Source organism: Chiloscyllium punctatum, chromosome 15 (assembly GCF_047496795.1).
Source record: "Chiloscyllium punctatum isolate Juve2018m chromosome 15, sChiPun1.3, whole genome shotgun sequence".
In the NCBI taxonomy this organism is placed as follows: domain Eukaryota; kingdom Metazoa; phylum Chordata; class Chondrichthyes; order Orectolobiformes; family Hemiscylliidae; genus Chiloscyllium; species Chiloscyllium punctatum.
In genome coordinates this window covers 103350361-103375636 of record NC_092753.1, presented here as the reverse complement: position 1 = coordinate 103375636, position 25276 = coordinate 103350361, and the positions used below count along the sequence as shown (strand labels likewise).

Below are 25276 nucleotides of genomic sequence, written 5' to 3'. Positions count from 1 at the left end.
GTAGCTGTGTATTACCGACTGCTGACATGAGTAAGCTGCCACAGTAAATAATTCACTGGAGGAGGTGGCTAAATAAATATTCCCATCTTCAGTGTTGGAAGAGCCCATCACATCATTGTAAGGCTGAAGTATTCACAGAAATCTTTAGTCAGAAGTGCCGAGAGGATGATTGATCTTGGCCTTTTCTAATGGTCCCCAGCATCACAGTGACCAGTCTTCAGCCAATTCGATTCACTCCACGTGATAGCAAGGAACAGTTGAAGGCTCCGGATACTGCAAAGGATATCGGCCCTGACAACATTGTGCTCCCCTAGCCAACCTCTCCCAGTAAAGTTACAACACTGATATCTTGCTGACGTTGTGGAAAATATGTCATGTACACAAAAAGCAGGACAAATCCAACCTGGACAGTTACCACCCCATCAGTCTACTCTCGACTATCAGTCAGGTGATAGAAGGTATCATCAACGTTCTATCAAGCAACACTTGCTCAGCAATAACCTGCTCAGTGACGCCCAGCTTGGGTTCCCCCAGGGCCACCCAGCTCCTGACCTCATTACAGCCTTGATTCAAACATGGACAAAAGAGCTGAATTCCACAGGTGAGGAGAGAGTGACAGCTCTTGACATCTAGTCCACATCTGACTGAGTGTGGCATCAAGGAGCCCGAGCAAAACTGGCATCAACGGGTTTAGGAGTAAGTCTCATTGCTGGCTGGAGTCATATATAGAAAGATTGTTGTGTTTATTGGAGATCATTCATCTCAGCTCCAAGACATCTCTGCAGAAGTTCCTCAGGGTAGTGTCTTAGGTCCACCCATCTTCAGCTGCCTCATCAATGACCTTTTCTCCATCATAAGGTCAGGAGTCGGGATGTTTGCAATCTGCAAATTGTGCAATGTTCAGCACCATTCCCGACTCCTGAGATACAGTCCATGTTCAAATGTAGCAAGATCTGGACAATATCCAGGCTTAAGCTGACAAGTGGCAAGTAACAAAGTGCCAGCCAATGACCATCACCAAAAAGAGGCAATCTAACCATCATTCCTTGACATTCTATGGCATTACCGTCATATATCCTATATTATCAACATCCTTAGATTACCATTGACCAAAACTCAACTGGCCTCGCCATATTAATACTGTGGCTACAAGGGCAAGTCAGAGGCTAGGATTGATGCAGGGGGTGACTCACCACCTGATGCCCCAAAGCCTCTCCACAAGTCTACAAGGTACAAGTCAGGAGTTTGATGGATTACTCCCCACTTGCCTGGATGGGGACAACTCCAACAACACTCGAGAAGCTTGACACCATCCAGGATAAAGCAGCCAACTTGATTCACGCCACAACCACAAGCATTCACTTCCTCCATCACCACAGTGACAACAGAATCAGAGATAATATTTCAGGCTAATGTTGTTTCATCAAAACCGATAATCTCTCAGCTTGGTGACACATTAACACTGGTTCCCTCCACTGCCTGACCTGCTGAGTTGATTGAACAACACGTCATCTCCCGCACATCAACACTTCTGAGCACAACTGGTCCAACAAGGTAGATGTGGCACACCCACATTACTTACTGCTTACACTGTTAGGAATACAAGTGATAGACAAGTCCACAAATCTATAAAATACACTGTAGCAATTCATCAAGGCTCCTTCGACAGCACTTTTCAAACCCAATGGGACAGAGGTAGCAGATGCATAGGGACGTCACTATCTGCAAATTCCCCTCTGGAGCATAGTTTATTCTATCTTGGAGCCATATCACTATTCCTTCACCCATTGACATTTACAACATTGTTGTTATATCAGTCATGATTTGGTTTAACCATTAGTTGACTTTATGTCAATTCTCTCTCCCCAGTCTCTGAGATTTTCCCAGTTGTTAGATGTAATTCTTTGTAAATGACTGGCGCTTATATTCTGTAAGAGGAGCTCAGGAAAACTTAACACTGGGCTGTTACAGTTGTGCCTGGTAATAGGAATGATTAAATTGTCCTCTGTCCTTGATGCACTGTGCACCAACATTAATCCACTGTGCAGTGAGCTCTGACTCTAATCTCCTATGTGTTTCTTCACAGAGTGCCCTGCACATGAATTGTTCGTTAGCCAATGAAGTTGAACTGTACAGCTATAAAGAACATTTGATTCAGGCTAAACTACTGAGAAAAGCCTTCTCCAATGACACTTGGTGCAGCTGGGAGCCTTTTGGTGAGTGATTCCCCTGGAACTGCCTTGTAAAATAAAACAACCTAATGTAATGTAATACAGAAGTGTGGAAGGAAGAGCAGAGGGATCCGTAGACAGGTTCACAGGGCATTAAAGTCCAAGGTCATAATGACCTATGAATTTATCATCTTGCAAAATATCCATATTACAGAGGAGGAAGTGCTGAATGTCTTGAAATGCATAAAGGTGTATAAATCCCCAGGACCTGATCAGGTGTACCTGAGATCTCTGTGGGAAGCTAGAGAAGTGATTGCTGGGCCTCTTACTGAGATATTTGTATCATCAATAGTCACATGTGAGGTGCCAGAAGACTGGAGTTTGGCAAACGTGGTGCCACTGTTTAAGAAGGGTGGTAAGGACAAGCCAGGGAACTATAGACCGATGAGCCTGACCTCAGTGGTGGGCAAGTTGTTGGAGGGAATCCTGAGGGACAGGATGTACATGTATTTGGAAAGGCAAGGACTAATTAGGGATAGTCAACATGGCTTTGTGTGTGGGAAATCATGTCTCACAAACTTGATTGAATTCTTTGAAGAAATAACAAAGAGGATTGATGAGGGCAGAGTGGTAAATGTGATCTATATGGACTTCAGTAAGGTGTTCGACAAGGTTCCCCATGGGACAATGATTAACAAGGTTAGATCTCAGGGAATACAGGGAGAACTAGCCATTTGGGTACAGAACTGGCTCAAAGATAGAAAACAGAGGGTGGTGGTGGAGGGTTGTTTTTCAGACTAGAGGCCTGTGACCTGTGGAGTGCCACAAGGATCAGTGCTGGGTCCTCTACTTTTCATCATTTATATAAATGTTTTGGATGCGAGCATAAGAGGTACAGTTAGTAAGTTTGCAGATGACACCAAAATTGGAGGCGTAGTGGGCAGGGAAGAAGGTTATCTCAGATTACAACAGGATCTGGACCAGATGGGCCAATGGGCTGAGAAGTGGCAGATGGAGTTTAATTCAGATAAATGCGAGGTGCTGCATTTTGGGAAAGCAAATCTTAGCAGGACTTATACACTTAATGGTAAGGTCCTAGGGAGTGTTGCTGAACAAAGAGACCTTGGAGTGCAGGTTCATAGCTCCTTGAAAGTGGAGTCGCAGGTAGATAGGATAGTGAAGAAGGCATTTGGTATGCTTTCTTTTATTGGTCAGAGTATTGAGTACAGGAGTTAGGAGGTCATGTTGCGGCTGTACAGGATGTTGGTTAGGCCACTGTTGGAAAATCGTGTGCAATTCTGGTCTCCTTCCTATCGGAAAGATGTTGTGAAACTTGAACGGGTTCAGAAAAAATTTACAAGGATGTTGCCAGGGTTGGAGGATTTGAGCTACAGGGAGAGGCTGAACAGGCTGGGGCTGTTTTCCCTGGAGCATCAGAGGCTGAGGGGTGACCTTATAGAGGTTTACAAAATTGTGAGGGGCATGGATAGGGTAAATAGACAAAATGTTTTCCCTGGGGTCGGGGAGTCCAGAACTAGAGGGCATAGCTTTAGGGTGAGGGGGAAAGATATAAGAGAGACCTAAGGGGCAGCTTTTTCACGCAGAGGGTGGTACGTGTATGGAATGAGCTACCAGAGGAAGTGGTGGTGGCTGATACAATTGCAACATTTAAGAGGCATTTGGATGGGTATATGAATAGGAAGGGTTTGGAGGGATATGGGCCGGGTGCTGGGAGGTGGGACTATATTGGGTTGGGATATCTGGTCAGCATGGACGGGTTGGACCAAAGGGTCTGTTTCCATGCTGTACATCTCTATGACTCTGTGACTGTATGCTCTCAGTGATGGTGCTGTGGAGGGTTGGAGTTTATACTTGCAAAGAATTTGAAGATTTCAGGAGGGAACAGCACATAATCACTGGGACACTGCCTGCTACGAGGAAATATAAACAAAGTAGAACTTCACTTTTTCTTGAAAACTGTGCAGATCACAGAAATAACACAATTTGTTATTGTGCCAGAATGGTAGAAACAAATTGTTCTCAGAAATTAAGAGGTATAAAGCAAGGGGCCAGAGATTCATGATTAAAGGGATTTGGAAAAGAACACAGGAGAAATTCTTCATACAGTTAGTGTGTAGAATTTGCATCAATGATGTATTTTGTATTCATTCATGGGATGTGGTTCTCAAAAAGACAATAGTAAACCAGATGAGTTTTCAGAATTGATGGCAGCGATGGTCACTATCAGGCAAGTATTTTATTCCAGAAATTTTTTTAATTGAATTTAACTTTCACTGCCGGCCGTGGAGGGATTTGTAACTGGTTCCTCAGGGCATTAGCCTAAGGTTCTGAATTACTACTCCACCCTATTAATCTACCACCAACTCCCCTTCACCTGAATGAGAACCTGGAGAATAGATTGACTATTGTTGGTTTTTGGCATCACTTTTTAAATGGGTCTTATTTGGTTTTTTAGTTTATTTATTAATTTGTGGAATGTAGGTGTGACTGCTGGGCCAGCATTTATTGCCTGTCCCTAGTTGCCCTTTGGGAAGGTGGGGTTGAGCTGCCTTCTTGAACTGCTGCAGTCCACCTGCAGTGGGTTGACTGTCAACACCATTAGGGAGGGAATTCATTCAGTAAGCTGTGACCAGCGGAATGTCAAAAAGCTCACTGTTGGCGTCTCAATTCTTTTCAGTTTATAGAATAATAGAACAGTAATTTATTGTCATTTGTATCTTTAAAGTGTTCAAGTCACCATACTCCAGCGTCTATGACAGTTAAAACGGTTTCACAGCACTCCAGAGGTGGGGACCAATTTATATCAATGGAATGGTGCAAAGGCCAAAGGAATGATTGCTAAATTAGTTGATGACACCAAGTTAAGAACGTAAATTAGAAACTACAGAAGTGATACAGCACAGAAGGGGACCATTCAGCCTATCTCATCCATGTGACCCAAGGACACCCAGATGCCCTTGCTAACCCACCTTCCAGCACACCACCCACAGTCCTGCAACTTAAGGTGCTGACCCAGGAATTTTTACGAGAGTTTCGGTGTCTGCGTCCAGCACCAACTCAGGCCACGAATTCCAGACACTCACCACCCTCTGTGTAAAAAAGGGTTTCCCTCATGTCCCCTTTAATCCTTCTATGACTTAGCTTGAATCTGTAACCCCATGTTTTGGAAACAAAAGTTAAAGCTGATTATTTATTGGAGCAGAGTTCTTGCATGCTCCTCATGTAAGATAATAATCGATCCACAAAGCACAACTTCCAACATAAGCAAAATCTCATGATAGGGAACCACGAAAAAAGACCACAAATCTTTAAGCGATATTTCTCAAACAGAAATATTCCCTGATGGAATGTTGGTTTCAATGGTTTTGACTGTCAAACATATTTGCCATTGTTGCTGTTTTACTGGTAGTACCAGGAAGGTGATAAATAGCTATGGGGAGTGATGTCACTCACTACTGGTGTGAACTTGGCAGCTGGTTGACTGGCTGACCTCTTGACTAAAGAACTTTGGGAGAATCGAGTCAAAGAGCTGTACAGCATGGAAACAGACCCTTCGGTCCAACTCATCCATGCTGACCAGATATCCTTGAGAAATCTAGTCCCATTTGCCAGCATTTGGCCCATATCCCTCTAATCTCTTCCTGTTCATATTTCCATCCTTTTAGATGTTCCAGCCTCCACCACTTCGTCTGGCAGCTCATTCCGTACACCCTCTGCGTGAGAAAGTTGCCCCTTGGGTCCCTTTTAAATCTTTCCCCTCAACGTAAACCTATGCCCTCTAGATTTTGACGCTCCCACCCCAGGGAAAAGACTTTGTCTATTTATCCTATCCATGTCCCTCACACTTTTATAAACCTCTATAAGATCACCCCTCAACCTCTGACCTTCCAGGGAAAATAGCCCCGGTCTATTCAGCCTTTCCCTAATGCTCAAACCCTCCAACCCTGACAATATCCTTGTATATCGTTTCCAAACTCTTTCAAGTCTCACCACATCCTTGCTGTAGCAGGGAGATCAGAATTGCATACAGCATTCCAAAAGTGGCCTAATCAATGTCCTGTACAGCAACAATATGACCTCCCAACTCCTATACTCAATACTCTGACCAATAAAGGAAAGCATACCAAACACCACCTTCACTATCCTATCCACCTGCAACTCTACTTTCAAGGAGCTATGAACCTGCACTCCAAGTTCTCTTTGTTCAACAGCACTCCCCAGGACTTTAAAATTAAGCATATAATTCCTGCCATGATTTGCCTTTCAAGAAGATGCAACTCTTCACACTTATGTGAATTAAATTCCTCAGCCCATTGGCCCATCTGATCAAAATCCCTTTGTACTTTGAGGTAATCTTCTTCGCTGTCCACTACACTTCCAATTTTGGTGCCATCTACAAACTTACTAACTATACCTCTGTGTTCATATCCAAATCATTTATATAAATGATAAAAAGCAGTGGACCCAGCACCAATCCTAAAAAACAGTCTGAAAAACAACCCTCCATCACCATCCTCTATATCCAAATGGCAAGTTCTCCCTGTATACCATGTAAGTTAACCTTGCTAACCAGTTTCCCCTGGGGAACCTTGTCGAACACATTAGTGAAGTCCATATCGATCCCGTCCATATAGATGAATGGCACAATTTCTTATTTAAAAATTTGCCAAGTTATTCTGTTGATTTTATTGTTCCTGGTTTGAATTTCAATTGTTGTATCTGTTGTTAAACTGTAGATAAAAGTAACTACAAGCAGCTACTGGGAGCCCTGGATTACTCATTCCTGTGTGCGTATGCTGTTGGAATGTATGCCAGGTAAGTGCTTTAGAATCCTTTACACAGTAGTGAATAAAGCGCGATAAAGCAGAAATTGCATGTTTAACGTTGAGAATATTGCCACTGTTTGCCAGCAGTAGTCTCCCTTTTTTTGGACAAGTAGTGCAGGACATGAATGCACCGCCTGACAACGTAGTGGAGCCAAGTTCAATGGAAGCCAGTTGGGGTTGGATAATTATCTGAAAATTTTTAAAAAGTGCAGGGCTATGAGGAAAAGCATTGGTGTGGGCCAAGGTGACGTGACTTCATTCTGAAGCAAGATGGTGGAATGGCAAACCAGATGCTAATCTTGACTAATACTAGAATTATTCACAGAATGCAACATTACATGTATCGCCCCACTCCCTAACTAAGTGTTTCAGAAATCTCTCTTCATCTCCTTTTAATGACAAATTAACTGAGAGACTTGCACTGAAACCAAATACTGAATTTTAAAAGACATTTAGACTTGAATTCTAGTGTCACTATGTGTGTTCAATGTAGGAATAATTTTGTGGTGCAGGTACTGCCCCTACCTCTGGATTAGAAGATCAAACTCCAAATTCCACCCGCCAGGCTTTGATGGTCCTGGAGCACATCCAAACTTTAATTAAACTAAAATATAGAAGCTCTGTATGCAATCAGGGCAGTTCACCTGTGTATCCTTGACCTGGTGAACAGCATGAACAGGCGAGTTGCTGTTGCACACCATTTGTATGAAGCAAATGGGTTCCTTCTGTATTGTTCCTTTCTATGATTCTACATTGGGTTGTCTATGTCTGCAATGGTCTATTCCAAAACCTTCCAAGAAGCCAGGCAGCGAAGGATGGATCTGGAACCCATCTTCTCACATTTGTAGAAGTTGCTCCCCTTCTCCACGTCAGTCTCCACCTGCAGCCAATGCCCCCCCCCACTGCGTCAGTTTCCATCTGGAGGCGATGCCCTCTGTGCTAGTCTTCCATGCAGCGAATTCCAAACACCCACCACCCTCTGTGTGAAAGCATTTTCCTCAGGTGCCCTCTAATCCTTCTGCCACTTCGATTGAATCTGTGATCCTGGTTTTTGAACTCTCTGCCAAAGGAAACAGTTACTCCAGTCTACTCTATTTCTACCCCGCGCAATGTTGTATCCCTCAATCATGTCACCCCTCAGCTTTCTCTGTTCTGAGAAAAATAACTCCAACCTCTCCATTCTCTCCCTGTAGCTACAATTCTCCAGCCCTGGCAACATTCTAGTAAATCTCCAGAGTAATTACATCCTTCCTGTAATGTGGTGATCAGACCCACACACAATGCTCCAGTTGTGGCCTCCCCACTGTCTTATACAGTGTCATCTTTATATTCCTACTTCTGTATTCTGCATCTCTGCCAATGAAGGAGAGCATTCTATTTGCCTTCTTTACAACACTATCTACCTGGACGGCTACCTTTAGGGGAGCTGTACACTTGCACACCAAGATCTCTCACTTCATCTATCCTTCAGAATATTCTTGTTTATTGTCTTTCCCTTTTACTGTTTACCTCACAGTTATCAGAGTTTATCTCATTTTGTAGCACCTCCCATTGGTTTAGCACTGAGTTATCCATTAGCAATCCTGTCCCATTCATCTCAGCCAAATCACTACTTAGTTTTGGAAAATTCCACCCCGCCACAAGTGTAAAACTTTTCCTCCTGATTTAGCTGTGTCCTTTTCCATAATAATATTAAACCTAACTGAATTGTGATGGCTATCCCTGATATGGTCACTCTTAGATTAGATTCCCTACAGTGTGGAAACAGGCCCTTCGGCCCAACAAGTCCACATCGACCCTCCAAAGAGCAACCCACCCAAACCCCATTTCCCTCTGACTAATGCACCTAACACTATGGGCAAGTTAGCATGGCCAATTCACATCTGTGGACTGTGGGAGGAAACTAGAGCACTCGGAGGAAACACATGCAGACACGGGGAGAATGTGCAAACTCCACACAGACAGTCGCCCGAGCCTGGAATCGAACCGGGGACCCTGGTGCTGTGAGGCAACAGTGCACATTGTCATTTTACCCACTTGTCTATCTTCGTGCATCTGAACTAAATCAGAGTTGCATCTCATCTCTTTGGGGCTTGTCATATATTGTTTTAAAAACATTTCCTGAACATAGTACGTGATTGTTTCGCCCTCAGTTCCCCTTATATTGTTTGTAACCCAGTTGATATTGGGGATAGTTAAAGCCTCCTGTTATTATTGCCCTCTTACTCCTACAGGCAGCAATGTGTCCATATGTGTGTTCCTCTATCTCCCTCTCATTATTTGGGGGATTGTAGTAGACAACTAGGAGAAAGTGAGGACTGCAGATGCCGGAGACCAGAGTCAAAAAGAGTGGTACTGGAAAAGCACGGCTGGTCAGGCAGCATCCGAGGAGCAGGAGAGTTGAAATTTCGGGCATAAGCTCTTCATCAGGAATGGGGGGGGGCAAGGGGGCTGAGAGGTAAATAGGAGGGGGTGGGGCTGGGGAGGAAGGTAGCTGGGAAGGCGATAGGTAAATGAAGGTGGGGGATGATGGTGATAGATTGGAGTGGAGGGTGGAGTGGGTAGGTAGGAAGGAAGATGAACAGGTAGAACAGTTCAAGACGGGTTGGATCTGGGATAAGGTGAGCAGTGGGGCGATGAGGAAACTGGTGAAATCCACATTGATGCCTCATCTTCATCTACCTATCGCCTTCCAAGCTACCTTCCTCCCAAGCCCCACCCCCCCTTATTTATCTCTCAGCCGCCTTGGGCCTCAACCCCACATTCCTAATAAAGAGCTTATGCCCGAAACATCGATTCTCCTGCTCCTCAGATGTTGCCTGACCTGCTGTGCTTTTCCAGCGCCACACCTTTTGACTTTGGGCCTGTAGTAATCTGACTGTCCCTTTATTTCTGAGTTCAACCTATAAAGCCTGATTTATTAACCTGCTTTGTATATCATTCCCTCTCACAACTGTAATTGATCCTTTAACCAATACTGCTCCCCTCTCCTCCTTTTTTATCACCCACTTTACCCTGCCTGAGAACTCTCTAACCTGGATGTTGAGCTGCCAGTTTTGCCCCTCCCTTAACCAAGCTTCTGTTATAGAGATGACATCAAGCTGCCATGTGTCTGTCTGTGCCCTTAGTCTATCTGCCTTGTCTGTAATATTCCTTGTCTAGAAGTTTAAACAGCTCAACCCCGTCAATTTCCTTTTGCAGGACACTTTTTAATCCTCACTTCTTTTCTCTTTCCAAGTCGCTAACTATTGTACATCAGTAACTAATGTGTGTCTCCTGTTTCCTGATCTGAATCTTACCCATCTAAGCCCACACTTTGGTTCCCATCCCCCGTAATACTCGTTTAAAACGTCACCAACGGAACTAGCAACATTGTTAATCTTGTGTACCATCAGAAGGTAATTAATTTAGAAGAGATATATGAGCCATTATTTTAAACCTGAGATCATTTGAGAATGAAAATCAGGCAGTTCTTCACAAATTGATCACTGCTCAGCATTGAACCCAATGTGGATGGGGTGAAACACTGAAATTATAGTGATGTTGCAGCAATAGGGTCTTCTGGTTATAATCTGAGGAATCGCGTATTATACATGATTGCACATTTTCTTGTGATAAAGATACTGTTCATTTTCTACAAACAGACATCTTTTCAGTTACTAATTTCCTACTATGATTTGAAACTGTGGCCCCTTGTCCTGTACTTACAATTTACTTGAAAATAATATTCCTAGCAACTGTTGGTTTATTCTGCTGTAATACTGCTGTGCATAAATTGGCTGCATTGTTTCCAATGTAGAAGCTCATTGTGTAAAGCACTGTGTCATTTCTGAGAGGTGAGGTGAATAGCTTTATGGATTTCATATCAACCTTCAGGTTGCAATATCTTCCCATTTGCTCTAAATCCTTTCTCTGTCTCAGATCCAAATGACAGTTGTTTTCTTTCATGGCAGTGGTATAATAGGAGAACGTTTATCTATTCGATTGTACCTCACTTTTGGGATGTTGAGCAGTGGTGTATTCACTGCATTATTTGGTCTGGGATACTTCTACAATATCCACAATTTACAGTACTACATACTTATTCAGGTGAGTAAACATTTCTTCATATTCTTTCAAAAGAAAGTGTTATGTGAAGGCAGCATGTTTTTAGGGTAAGCAACTGCAGGATCTATTGTTTGTTGAGTATTTCAGTCAGGGACAGAAATCATAGGCCCTGGTGCAGCCCCTGGGCCTGACCTAACCTGAGCACAGCTGCCCCATCTCACTTTCCCTCCCCCTTCCCTTTTTTGCTCTCTGTTTTATCTCCCCCCCCACATCCTTCTTGTTCTCTTTCTCTCTCTCTCTCTATCTGTCTCATTCTGTCCCTCTCATTTGTTCTCTTGCTCTCGTTCCCTCTCTCTCATTCCCTGCCTCCCCCCCCCCCACCCCTTTTGTTAAATTTGACCCGTGGGTGTTATTTAAAGCAGCACTGGGTGGGAATTGTCACTGATGATTTTAAGTATTATATGTCACAGGAATATGTTTTTTGATCAGAGATTTTGTCAGCCTAGATTACAATACTGAGCAGTGTCCTGCCCTGTGTTCTCTGTCTAACCGAGTGCAAGACACAGTAATGAATCACAGGCATTGATGTTAATGAAACTCTTGGGTTTATTTGGTCTTTTAGATTGCTAACGGTTTTGTGCAGACCACTGGCTGGCCCAGTGTTGTGACCTGTATCGGAAACTGGTTTGGTAAAGGAAAGTAAGTATAATGATGGAGCATTTCAGAATGATCTTTCTCTGTTTTGTTTTGCTTGAGCTTTAAGCTTGTCTAATAGACTTGCTGTGTCTCTTTCGACAGGAGAGGCCTGATCATGGGCATCTGGAATTCTCACACCTCTGTGGGGAACATCCTAGGCTCCCTGATAGCTGGCTACTGGGTGTCCAGCTGTTGGGGAATGTCCTTTGTGGTGCCAGGCATCATTGTCGCTTTGATGGGAGTAGTTTGTTTTCTGTTCCTAATTGAACGTAAGTATGTCAAAAACTGTACAAGTTTAACATGATCATCAGTTTAAAGAATTCTATCAATAGCAGGTAGGGACTGGTTGCAGTAACTGGTCCTCTCCTCTGGAGTGCCATGTAAGTGTTTTAATTGTTATAGCTGCCGGAGTATGGCGACTTAAACAGTTTTCTCTGCATTTTTTGTAAAAATACAAGTGACAGTAACTTACTATTCTTTTCTATTCTATTCTAATTCATATACAATCAACAGATTTCTGGCAAAGTTTTATCTTAGTGATTTTGAAATTTAAAAATGTTCTTGTTGTCAGGATGTGGACATGGCTGGCAAGGCCAGAATTTGTTGCCTGATTTAGTTTCTTGCAAAATAGACGGGGTGGGACTGTCCTTCACCAGTGGTGGGACTGTGGGGCAGTGGGCGGTGGGGAACTATGGGGCTGTCCTTCACCCACTGTGGGCTGTGCTGAATACATCATCATTTTGATACAGTGAGAGCACACCAAATAAGGACACCACATTTCATTCCTGAAAAGAAATGAGTAAATCAATTGCATTTTCACGCTCCTTAGTTGGACATGTGACTCCAGTCCCACAGCATTGTGTTGACTTTGAATTTCCCTCTGGAAATTAGAGAATTTCCAGGCAGCATTGCCCTCATCCCATGAATAAACTAAAAAATGTACTTTGGGTGTGTCCCAACCAAGGGTTTGTGTAATTCAAACAGTCCTTCACGCCATTGTATTGTGTTCCCCTGGGTATTAACACTGGAATCTATTAGCCTTTCTGATTGTTCACTGTATTTGTTAATAACATTTTAATGAACTACATATGGACAGTAGGTTTTCAAGTCAAATCACATGAGAACCCCCGAGAATCTTGAGTCGAAAGGGTCTTCTGATTTGCACAGTGGCAACCAGGCAATATCAGAGCTGACAGTGGATAAAATGAGTGAGATACCATTCCAGCATATGGAAAACATAGAAACACACAAGAGTTACAGCGCAGAGGAGATCATTTGGCCCATCATCTCTGTACCAGCTCTTCAAATGAAGATCATTACCTACTTTCAATCTCCTGCCTTTTCCTATCCTCTTGCATGTTATTTCTATTCAAATAACCATCCAATACCCTCATGAATACCTCAATTGAACTTGCCTCCACCTTATTTCCATTCCCTAACTACTCACTGTGTGAGAAGGGTATTTTTCTCATTATCACCTTTGCTTCTTATGCATGTCACTGTAAACTTATTCCCTCTTGTTCCTGTTCCTTTACAAACAGGAGCAGCTTCTCCCTATCTACCCTATCCAGCCCGTTTATGATCTTGGAAACCTCAATCTGGTCTGCTCTCAACCTTCTTCTCTCCAAGAAAGTTAAAAATCACACAACATCAGGTTATAATCCAGCAGGTTTATTTGGAAGTGCTACCTTAACAGTCCCATGTTGTTCAATCTATCTTCATCACTGAAGTTCCTCATCCCTGGAACCATTCTTGTGAATCACTTCTGCACTCTCTCCAATCCATTCATATCTTTGCTGTAATGTGGCATCCACAACATACGCAACACTCAGCTGAGGCTTAACAAGGGTCTTGTACAATTTCAGCATCACCTCCCTGCTCTTGTACTGTACGACCCTGTGATAAAGCAGAGGTCACTGTGTGCTTTGTGACATGTATTTGGAAAGGTAAGGATTGATTAGGGATATGTAACAGCTTTGTGCATGGGAAATCGTGTTTCACTAATTTGATTGAATTTTGTGAAGTAGTAACAAAGAGGATTGATGAGGGCAGAACAGTGTACCTGATCTAAATGGACTTCAGTAAGGCTTTTGACAAGGTTCCCCATGGGAGACTGGTTAGCAAGGTTAGATCACATGGAATACAGGGAGAAGTAGCCATTTGCATACAGAACTGGCTTGAAGGTAGAAGACAGAGGTTGGTGGTGGAGGGTTGTTTTTTCAGACTGGAGGCCTGTGATCAGTGGAGTGCCAACAAGGATCGGTGCTGGGTCCACTGTTTTGCATCATTTATATAAGTTTACCTAATTGCCCAGAGGACAGTTAAGAGTCAACCACATTGCTGTTGGTCTGGAGTCACAAATAGGCCAGATCAGGTAAGGATGGGCAGGAGGCTGGAAGAACACAGCAAGCCAGGCAGCATCAGGAGGTGGAGAAGTCAACATTTCAGGGGTAACCCTTCTTCAGGACACCCGAAATGTCAATTTCTCCACTTGCTGATGCTGCCTGGCTTGCTGTGTTCTTCTAGCCTCCTGCATGTCTGCTTTGGATTCCAGCAATTGCAGTTCTTTTGTCTCAGACCAGGTAATGATGGCAGATTTCCTCTCCAAAAGGATATTAGTCTCTTATATTCAAGTCAGTCCATAGATTATTCTGCACTAGCTTCCAATGCTGACAGAAACTCAACCATCCATCTCCTAATGCATTAACTTAGCTTTTTTCATTTTATGTTGATTTGGATGTGAACATAGGTATAGTTAATAAGTTTGCAAGTGACACCAAAATTGGAGGTGTAGTGGACAGTGAAGAAGGTTACCTAAGAGTACAATGGAATGTTGTTCAGATGGGCCAATGGGCGGAGGAGTGGCAGATGGAGTTTAATTTAGATAAATGTGAGGTGCTGGGGAGGTACTGGGGAGTGTTGCTGAACAGAGACCTTGGAGTGCAGGTTCGTAGTTCTGTTAAAGTGGAGTCACAGGTAGACAGGACATTTGGTATGCTTGCCTTTATTGGACAGTACATTGAGTATAGGGGTTGAGAGGTCATGTTGCAGCTGTACAGGACATTGGTTAGGCCACAGTTTGAATACTGCATGCAATTCTGGTCTCACCGCTATAGAAAAGATGTTATGAAATTGAAAGGGTTCAGAAAAGATTTACAAGGATGTTGCCTGGGGTTGGAGGATTTGAGCTAGAGGAAGATGCTGAATAGACTGGGGCTGTTTTCCCTGGAGCGTCAGAGGCTGAGGAGTGACCTTATACAGGTTTATAAAATCATGAGGGGCATGGATAAGGTAAAATATACAAGGTATTTTCTCCAGGGTGGGGTGAGTCCAAAACTAGAGGGCTATAGGTGAGGGGTAAAGGTTTAAAAGGGACCTGAGGGGCAACTTTTTCACACAGAGGGTCGTGCATGTATGGAATGAGCTGCCAGAGGAAGTGGTGGAGGCTGGTACAATTGCAACATTTAAAAGGCATCTGGATGGGTATATGAATAGGAAGGGTTTGGAGGGATATGGGCCAAATGCTGGCAAATGACACTAGATTAATTTACCATATCCGGTCAGCATGGATGAGTTGGACCAAAGGATCTGTTTCCGTTCTGTATGTCTCTATGACTCTTTAACTGCTCTCTCTAACTGTCCTGCTACCTTCAATGACCTGTGCATATCTACAAGTAGGTCTCTCAACCCTCCCTACACCATCCCCAATCAAACACTTATGCAACATGCACAGCCTGGTGTTAGATAGAATAAAACTCCCTCCACACTATCTCCCAGCACATTCGCAGGACAGGGACAGCGCCAGGTTAAATAAAGTAAAACTTCCTCTACACTGTCCCCATCAAACACTCCCAGGACAGGGACAGCATTAAGGATTTGTTTTACAACATGCCCATGTTCCTCCTTGTAACTAAATTGAGACTGACGCAAATAGACAAGGACAGTGCAGTCCTTTTGGTTTGAGCAGGAATCCAGGCTAAGTGGAAGTCAGACTCAACCACTGCTTGCTCAGTCTACTCTTACTCATGGGATGTGGGCATCTCTGGTGACACCATCATGTATTGCCTATCAGGCAGTTAAGAGCCAACTCAATTGCTGTTGGTCTGGAGTTACATATAGGCCAGACCAGGTAAGGATGACAGATTTCCTTCCCAGCAGTTCTTAACCAGTACGTAGATTATTCTGCACTAGCTTCCAATGCTGACAGAAACTCACGAGTCCATCTCCTAATGCATTAACTTAGCATTTCTCATTTCTTTAGATCCACAAGATGTTAAATGCACTCTATCCCGAGCCCGGGTAAGTAGTTGTTGTAAATTGAATCTTTGGATAAAGACTTCTGTAAACTGCGAAGCATATTTATTTTAGTGAATTAATGTAAAGGTTGGTTGCTTATGCCCAGGATATTAAATAGAAATCCCATTCATACAGGAGAGGATATAACTTTCCCAAATGTCATTGGAAGTGCTACACACAGCAGTTAGACCTTCTCTCACCTCAGTAAAAATGGAGCATAATAATGAGGTGAAAATGTTTAAATGTTGAATTCTGCGTTGGGTGAATTCTCCCATTCTAATCTCACTTCCCAGCACCCAGTCTCACATCTTGCAGGTTACAGTGTTTCAGGGACAGATCCAGGTTCCTTCTAAATGAGTTGAAAGCTTACACCTCACCCACCAACTGGACAGGTCCTGATGGACTTTGTTTCAGTAAGGAGTTTAATAAGGTTCCGCATAGGAGGCTATTGCACAAAATTTGTAGACTTGGGATTGAGGGTGATTTAGCAATTTAGATCAGAAATTTGCTAGCTGAAAGAAGACCGAGGGTGGTGGTTGATGGGAAATGTTCATGCTGGAGTTCAGTTACTAGTGGTGTCCCACAAGGATCTGTTATTGGGGCCTCTGCTGTTTGTTCTTTTTATAAATGACATAGGTAAGGGTGTAGAAGGATGCGTTAGTAAATTTATTGATGACACGGTGGAGCTGTGGATCGTGCTGAAGGATATTGCAGGTTACAGAGGGACATAGACAAGCTGCAGAGCTGGGCTGAGAGGTGACAAATAGAATTTATAACATAGAACAATGCACAAAAGAGACCCTTCAGCCCTCGATGTTGCCCTGACCTGTAAACTAATCTAAGCCCATCCCCCTACACTATCCCATCATCATCCATGTGCTTATCCAAGGACTGTTTAAATCTCCCTAATGTGGCTGAGTTAACTACATTGGCAGGTAGGGCACTCCATGCCCTTACCATTCTCTGAGTAAAGAACCTGCCTTGGGCATCTGTCTTAAACTATCACCCCTCAATTTGTAGTTATGCCCCCTCGTACAAGCCAACGCCATCATCCTAGGAAAAAGACTCTCATTGTCTCCCTATCTAATCCTCTACCTTGTTCTTTCCAATGAGAACAGACCCAAGTCTCTCAGCCTTTCCTCATAAGACCTTCCCTCCAGATCAGGCAACATCCTGGTAAATCTCCTCTGCAACTTTTCCAATGCTTTCACATCTTCCTGTAATGGGGCGACCAGAACTGTACACAATATTCCAAATGAGGCCACACTAGTATTTTGTACAGCTGCAGCATGACATCTCGGCTCCAGAACTCAATCCTTCTACCAATAAGACCTGATGCACTGTATGCCTTCTTAACAGCACTATCAACCTGGAGGGCAACTTTCAGGGATCTATGTACCTGAACACAACAATCCCTCTGCACATCCACACTACCAAGAATCTTTCCATTGACCCAGTACTCTGCCTTCCTGTTATTCTTTCCAAAGTGAATCACCTCACATTTGCCGCCTCTAAGCCCAATTCTGCAGTTTAAACAAGTCCCCCCGCAACCAGTAACATTCTATCCACCACTCCACCAACTTTAGTGTCATCTGCAAACTAATTAACCCATCCATCTATGCCTATGTCCAAGTCATTTATAAAAATGACAAACAGCAGTGGTGCCAAAACAGATCCTTGTGGCACACCACTAGTAACCGGACTCCAGTTTGTCATTTTCCATCAACCACCACTCGCTGCCTTCTTACAGAGAGCCAGTTTCTAATCCAAACCCCCAAAAGTTTAATGTGGAAAAGTATGAGGTGATTCATTTTGGAAGGAGCAACAGGAGCATTGGGCTAGTGGTAAGACTATTGGTAATATAGATGAGCAGAGAGATCTCGGTGTCCATGTACATAGATCATTGAAAGTTGCCACCCTTGATAGGGTTGTTAAGAAGGCGTACGTTGTGTTAGCTTTTATTGGTAGAGGGATTGAGTTTCAGAGCCATAGTCATGCTGCAGCTGTACAACTCTGGTGCGGCTGCACTTGAAGTATTGCATCCAGTTCTGGTCACCACATTATAGGGAGGATGTGGAAGCTTTGGAAAGGGTGCTGAGGAGTTTTACTGGGATGTTGCCCGGTATGGAGGGAAGTTGTCGTGAGGAAAGGCTGAGGGACTTGAGGCTGTTTTCGTTGGAGAGAAGAAGGTTGCGAGGTAACTTTATTGAGACATATAAGATAATCAGAAGGTTAGAAAGCCTTTTTCCTCAGATGGCAATGGCTAACATGAGGGGCATAGCTTAAATTGAGGGGTGAAAGCTATAGGGCAAATGTCAGAGGTAGTTTCTTTACTCAGAGAGTAGTAGGTGTGTGGAACACCCTGCCTGCAGCAGTAGTAGACTCACCAACTTTAAGGGTATTTAAATGGATGAAAATGAATAGTGTAGGATAGATAGGCTTCAGATTGGTTCCACAGGTCGGTGCAACATTGAGGGCCGAGGGCCTGTACTGCACTGGAATGTTCTGTGTGCTGTGTTCTATCATAGGGTCTTAAAAGAAGTGATTGCTGAGATCATGGATGCATTGGTTTTTATTTTCCAAAATTCCCAAGGTTCTGGAACGATCCCTGCGGATTGAGCAATACCAATAGCAAATGGAACTCTACTGTTTCAGAATGGAAGGAGTAAGAAAGCTGCAAGCACTAGGCTGATCAGTTGAACATCTTCGATAAAATGAACTAGCACTCAAGGATGCATGAACCCTGGACCCTGCATAATTCATAACAGACCTCAAAATGTGACTCATATCCTTCGACCAACAAGCGGGCTACCCATTGAGTTCGTAACATCAGGGACAACACGTTAGCATGATTCGAAGATTAGCTCACTAAAGGGAAACAGAGAGTTGGCAAAATGGGCCATTTTTGGCTTGACAGTCAAAATGACTGGTGTACCAAAGGATCAACTATTTACGACTTTTACTAATGATTTGGATAAGAGGACTGAACTTATAGTTGGTACATTTGCTGACAACATAATGTTTGGTTGGTAAAGTAATATGTGAAGGAGACTTAAGTCTGTAAAGGAATATAGATCAGGAGAATACGTTGGCAAAAATTTAGCAGATGGTGTATAATGTGGGAAACGTGAGCATAGCAATTTTGGTAGGAAGACTAACAAAGCAGGACATTATTTAAGCTGGTGAGAAATTCAAAGTTCTGAGGTATAGAGCAATCTGTGTATCTTGGAATGTGAATCTCAAACGGTTGGAAAGCTGGTGCAGCAAATCATTTCAAGGCAAATGGATGTGTTATTTTTGAAGAGTGCGGTTGTTTTAAATGCTTAGGAATCTCATTGTGGAGTAGAATTATCCCTACCTCTGGGCCAGAAAATCTAGGTTCAAGATCCATCTGCTTGAAGGTGTGCTATAAAGTATATAACCAGTTTGTAGAAAGAGGAATGGAACATAACGGTCAGGGTGCTTTATTATATTTGTATGGGACTTGGGGAGGCCTCATACAGAGTACAATTTTGACTTCTTTGTTTAAGAAAGGATCTAATTGCATTAAAACTAACAAAGAATGTTCATTTGATTGCTTGATTGAGTGGATGAGAAGGTTATCTCTTGAGGAAGAGCTGAGTCTGTATTAATTGCAGTTTAATAGAATAAGAGGTGATCTTATTGAAGCATGTCTGATCCTGAGGGGATTTGACAGAATGGACATTGATAGAATGTGGGAGAGACTGGAGAGAATTAAGAGAGACAGTTTAAAAATCAGGCATCTCCCACTTAAGATGGAGATAAGAAGAACTATTTTCTTAGGATTGCAGGTCTTTGGAACTCTCTTCCTAGAGAGAAGTGGAGGCGGCTCTTTGAATATTTTAAGAGTGACATAGATCATTTCTTGACTAACAAGGGTGTTTAAGTTTATTGGGGTAGATGAGAATGTGGAGTCAAGGCCCACATCTGATCAACCAGGACCGTGTTACTAGTCCTGCTCCTAGTTCACATGTTTGTACATATATAGGTTGCTATGGTCACCATTACTGAGACTAGCTTTATATTCCAGGTTCATTTGTTGAATTTAAATTCCACATGGATGGGTAAGAAATCAAGAATTATGGGGAAATGCAGCAATGTGGAGTTGAGGATTATCAGATCAGCCATGATCTCATTGAATAGTAGAGCGTATTCAATGGGTTGAGTAGCCTGTTTCTCTTCCTTTGTTTTATAACCTGTATCCCAAAGCATTATCCTGGGCCTCTAGATTGGTAATTCACTGATATTACTTATTATGCCCCCATTTCCCTGTACTAATTAGTGCAACCTACAATTGGTTTCACATCACCTTGATCTCCGAACTCCTAAGAATGAAGTGCTGTGATTCTCTGAAATTGTTGTAACTTATATCATCATATATAAAACAGGTACAAAATGACAGTGAAGAGCTTTTGGTCCCTCAAACCCCAATCCCACCCACTGCCTCATTAACCAAGAGGGCTGCACAATCCCCAGGAAGGAGCAAAGACAGAATTTTTCTTAAATTCCAAAGTGATCAGATAAGATCCAGGGAACCACACTAACTGGGTGACTCAACTCAAATGTGAACCACAACATCGATACGCAAATATTCCAGATTCTCTCAGCACATTGTGCAGCTAATATGGCCTCATTATTGTTACAACACAGGGTAAACCCCTCTGCTACTTTATACCCGACACACAGAGAAGCTCACCTCGCACATTTTGAGAGGCAAAGAACTATCTCAGAGGTCACTATTTAAAGTAACAATTTTATTCTTTAAGTACAAAGGAGAACATTAGACAGCTATTTACAACTCCTTTCTCTTAAACCTATCTTTTACCTCCCATTCTAGAATACTGGTCCACTAAAAAAACACGATTAAAATTTACAAAAAAAAACACATTTCAAAACCAATCAGCTTTGTCGATTCCTTTTGTAGATTTTCAAAGAACAAAGAAAACTTACAGCCCAGGAACAGGCCCTTCGGCCCTCCAAGCCTGAGCCGATCCAAATCTACTGTCTAAACCTGTCAGTCAATTCCTAAGCATCTGTATCCCTCTTCTCCCCACCTACTCATACATCTTAAGTGAATCTACCGTGCCTGCCTCTACCACCTCTGCTGGCAACGCATTCCAAACGCCCACCACCCTCTGGGTGAAGTACTTACCGCGTGTATCCCCCTTAAACTTTCCACCTCTCACCTTGAAAGCGTAACCTCTCTTTATTGAATCCCTCACCCCGGGAAAAAGCTTGTCTCTATCCACCCTGTCCATACCCTTCATGATTTTATAAACCTCAATCAGGTCCCCCCTTAATCTCCTTTTTTCTAATGAAAATAAACCTAACCTACTTAACCTCTCTTCATAGCTAGCTCCTTCCATACCATACAACATCCTCATAAACCTCTGCATTCTCTCCAAAGTGTCCACATCCTTTTGGTAATGTGGCGATCAGAACTGTACACAGTATTCTAAATGCGGCCGAACCAATGTCTTGTACAATGTTAACATGACTTGCCAGCTCTTATACACAATACCTCGTCCAATGAAGGCAAGCATACTATATGCCTTCTTGACCTCTCTATCCACCTGTGCAGCAACCTTCAGGGTACAATGGACCTGTAATCCCAGATCTCTCTGCCCATCAACTTTTCCCAAGGCTCTTCTGTTCATTGTATAATTTGCTCTAGATTTAGACTTGCCTAAATGCATCACCTCACATTTGTCTGGATTGAAATCCATCTGCCACTTTTCTAGGTCGGCTTTTCTTTGGTCTTCTGCTGCACAAATTTCCTTATGGACAGGTACTTGTTGGTTTTCTTGGCAGTTCTCCTGACTGTTCAACATGTCCAGTTTTATACCCCAAAAAAAACAGATCATTTCATTGATTTGATATCATCAAAACAACAAATTCAAATTTGATTGGATTTTGATCTCGGGGCATAATTTAAACTGATTGGGCAAATTTGAATTTGATTTTGTTCCATGGCAACACAGCACCAGCTATTTGTGTCAACCAAATGTTACATTTTTAAGTTGTTCAACACACTCTGTGCTTTCAGTCCTTGCCAGCTTCCTCTTTCTCTTAAAGGTACAGTGCATACCTCCACTGTAATAACATTACACATGGTAGCGAATTGTCCCAGATACCAGGAGTTTGTTTACTAAGGGCTCAGGGATAGAAAGTTTATGTAATCCCTTGTATCTACACAAATGGGCTTTCTCTGGGCTATTAGGCTAAATCTAATGCCCTATTTATTAGAAATGCTTCGGTCAAGACTCCCGGAATTCCTTAATTTTGTCATAGAATCATAGAAGCTGGCCATTTGGCCCATCAAGTCAAACGAGCCCTTGAAGAGCATGCCACCCAGATCCATCCCCTACCCTATAACCCTCCATTTCCCTTGGCTAGTCCATCTAACCTGCATATCTTTGGATGGTGGGAAGAAACTGGAGAAGCTGGAGGAAACCCACTCAGACACCGGGAGTACGTGCAAACTCCGCACAGACAGTTGCCCAAGTGTGAAATTGAACCCAGGTCCGTTAGGCTGTGAGGCAGCAGTGCTAACCACTGAGCCACAGTTCCACCCCTGTTGGTTAAAATGCCGATGTATTCTTGTGGTGACTGATGCCTTAGGAACATATGGTGGCGTGGTGGCTCAGTGGTTAGCACTGCTGCCTCACAGCACCAGGGCCCCAGGTTCGATTTCAGCCTCGGGCGACTGTCTGTGTGGAGTTTGCACATTCTCCCCATGTCTGTGTGGGTTTCCTCCGGGTGCTACAGTTTCCTCCCACAATCCAAAGATGTGCAGGTCAGCTGAATTGGTCATGCTAAATTGCCCATAGTCTTAGGTGCATTAGTCAGAGGGAAATGGGTCTGGGTGGGTTACTCTTCGGAGGGTCGATGTGGACTTGTTGGGCCAAAGGGCCTGTTTCTGTACTGTAGGGAATCGAATCTAATATAATCTATTATGAACAGTAATAGGCCATTTCTTTCTTTGAGCCAGCTCCACCTCTGATGGACCAATCCATGCCTCAAATCAATTTCACTACCTTTCACCCAAATTCTTTGATCACTTTGCAGTCAGTTCTGCCATTTCTTCAATGCGAATTGGCTATAATGTAATTGAAGAATTTAGACCAGTATTTGTAGAAAGCAAACTTTCTTTACCTGTATTGGCTATAATGCAATTCCAGTCTCATTAGTTTAAATGGTGTGGCTATTGCACAATTTTCTTATTACATGGGATTGCAAGGGAATGGAACTATCGCGTTGTATCAGAATAGACTGTATCTCTCAAAACATCTATTGATCTCAATCATGAAGATTTCAGTTGATCATCAGCATCCATAGCCTTTCCATCAATGGTGTTCCAGATCTCCACAATCCTCACACAAACATACAAAGCAGGAGAAATAGAAACATAGAAAATATGAACAGGAGTGGCCACTCAGCCTTCAAATCTGATCTGCCATTCAATAAGATTGTGGCTGATCTAATTGTCAACTCATGTCCACATTTCCATTTACCCCTGGTAACTTCACAGTATATTTCTTAACAAAAATCTATTATTTTTAAAAATTAATTCATGGGATGAGGGCTTCGCTGGGCAGATCAGCATTTATTGCTCATAAGGTAGTTAAGAGTCAACCACATTGCTGTGTGTCTGGAGTCACGTATAGGTAAAGATGGTAGTATTCTTCCCTAAAGGACATTGGTGAACCAGATGGGTTTTTCCAACAATCACCATGGCCATCATTAGACTCTTAATTCTAGATGTTTATTGAATTCACATTTCACCATCTGCCATGGCAGGATTCAAACTCACATCTCCAGGACATTACCTGGATCAACATTTCATTGACAATACCACTAGGCCATCCCTTCCCTCTGTTTACCTCTATCTTAAAAACATTGAAGAACTCTGCTTCCACCAGTATTTGAGGAAGAGAGATCCAAAGAGTCATGATACTCTGAGAGAAAATATGTCAACTCTGTTTTAAATGATTTTTAACAGTAAGTCCTACATCTAGATTCTCCCTAAAGAGGAAAATTCCTCACAGCCTCCATTGTGTCAAGACCGTTCAGGGTTCTGTATTATGTATTTATATTTTAATATTACAAATTTGCTGTCTTCATTTAATCCTGGATGAAGGAGGTCTAATTTTAAAACTCAGCTGCTTTGTTCTGGATTCCTCCATCTGAGGAACTGGTTGCTTTACCTCCATCTGAGGAACTGGTTGCTTTACCCTACCTATCTCCCCTATTTAAATTAAGTGACCAAAATCTATGAGAAATGGGGCTTTTTAGGTTGTCCGCTTTGGTTGCAAGGAGAGAAATTGAATGAGAGATTGTTGAGCAGCAGAGAGGATTATGAATCCAAGCCCCAAAATTGTTGGATTCTCGTTAGTCACAAAGAGTGTTCAAAAAGGTTCCTGGAATGTTTGTTGTTTTCTTGAGGGAATAAAACAATACAACGGAGTGCTTGGGAGCCTCCTGGGAAGCTGGAGGAATGCCGGAGGAAAGATCACAGAAGCGCTTCACAGGAGGCTCCCAAGCACCGAGTATGTCACCTAGACAGGGTCTGCAACACAAATTCCCAGCTCGGCGAACAGAACCACAACTACTACTCTTATTTTCTAAATTTGTTTTTATGAAATAATATAAAAGGCAATGAGGAAAAGGCAGGAAATTGGCACTCAGTCATGGTGTTCCGACACTGATCTCCTTTTAAGACAGAAAATAATGGCCATGAGAAATAGGGGCAGGAATAAACTTTTTGGCCCCTTGAGCCTTCTCTGCCATTCAATAGGATCATTGCTGATCATCCAACACCATATTCTATAATGTATGTGACACTGTAGTAATTGTGTGGCCTTTGAACATCCTCTTTTTAGATTGCCCTGAGTAAGCAACTTGAATTTACATAGCACTTAAATGTAAAGCCCACGAGGGGATCCAAAGGAACTTTGTCAGACAAAATCTGCCACCAAACCATACAAAGAGATGTGAGTCGAGTGTCCAAAAGCTTGGTCAAAGAGAGAGGCAATTTGAAGAGAATTTAAAATAAGGAGAGAACTTTAGAGAGTGAGTTAGGAAGAGAATTTCAGAGCAGCTTGGACACAGCCAGCATTGGTGGGCTCAAGGCAGTTGGGTTACACGGTATCAGAATTGGAGCAATGTTAAGCTTGTGGAGCTGGGCTGGACAAAGTT

At 42.9% G+C, this 25276-nt stretch overlaps 1 protein-coding gene across 5 annotated transcripts in view; it reads left to right on the top strand.

Moving 5' to 3' along the window:
• The window catches only part of slc37a1 (solute carrier family 37 member 1), a 137016-nt gene that overhangs the window by 25468 nt on the left and 86272 nt on the right, over positions 1 to 25276 (top strand). For all 5 annotated transcript variants that reach the window (XM_072585839.1, XM_072585838.1, XM_072585840.1 and 2 more), the window contains exons 4-9: positions 2087 to 2216; positions 6929 to 7007; positions 10972 to 11107; positions 11688 to 11764; positions 11864 to 12030; positions 16023 to 16060. In XM_072585839.1, the coding sequence (XP_072441940.1) occupies positions 2087 to 2216; positions 6929 to 7007; positions 10972 to 11107; positions 11688 to 11764; positions 11864 to 12030; positions 16023 to 16060 (627 nt within the window). The remainder of the gene's footprint in view (positions 1 to 2086; positions 2217 to 6928; positions 7008 to 10971; positions 11108 to 11687; positions 11765 to 11863; positions 12031 to 16022; positions 16061 to 25276) is intronic.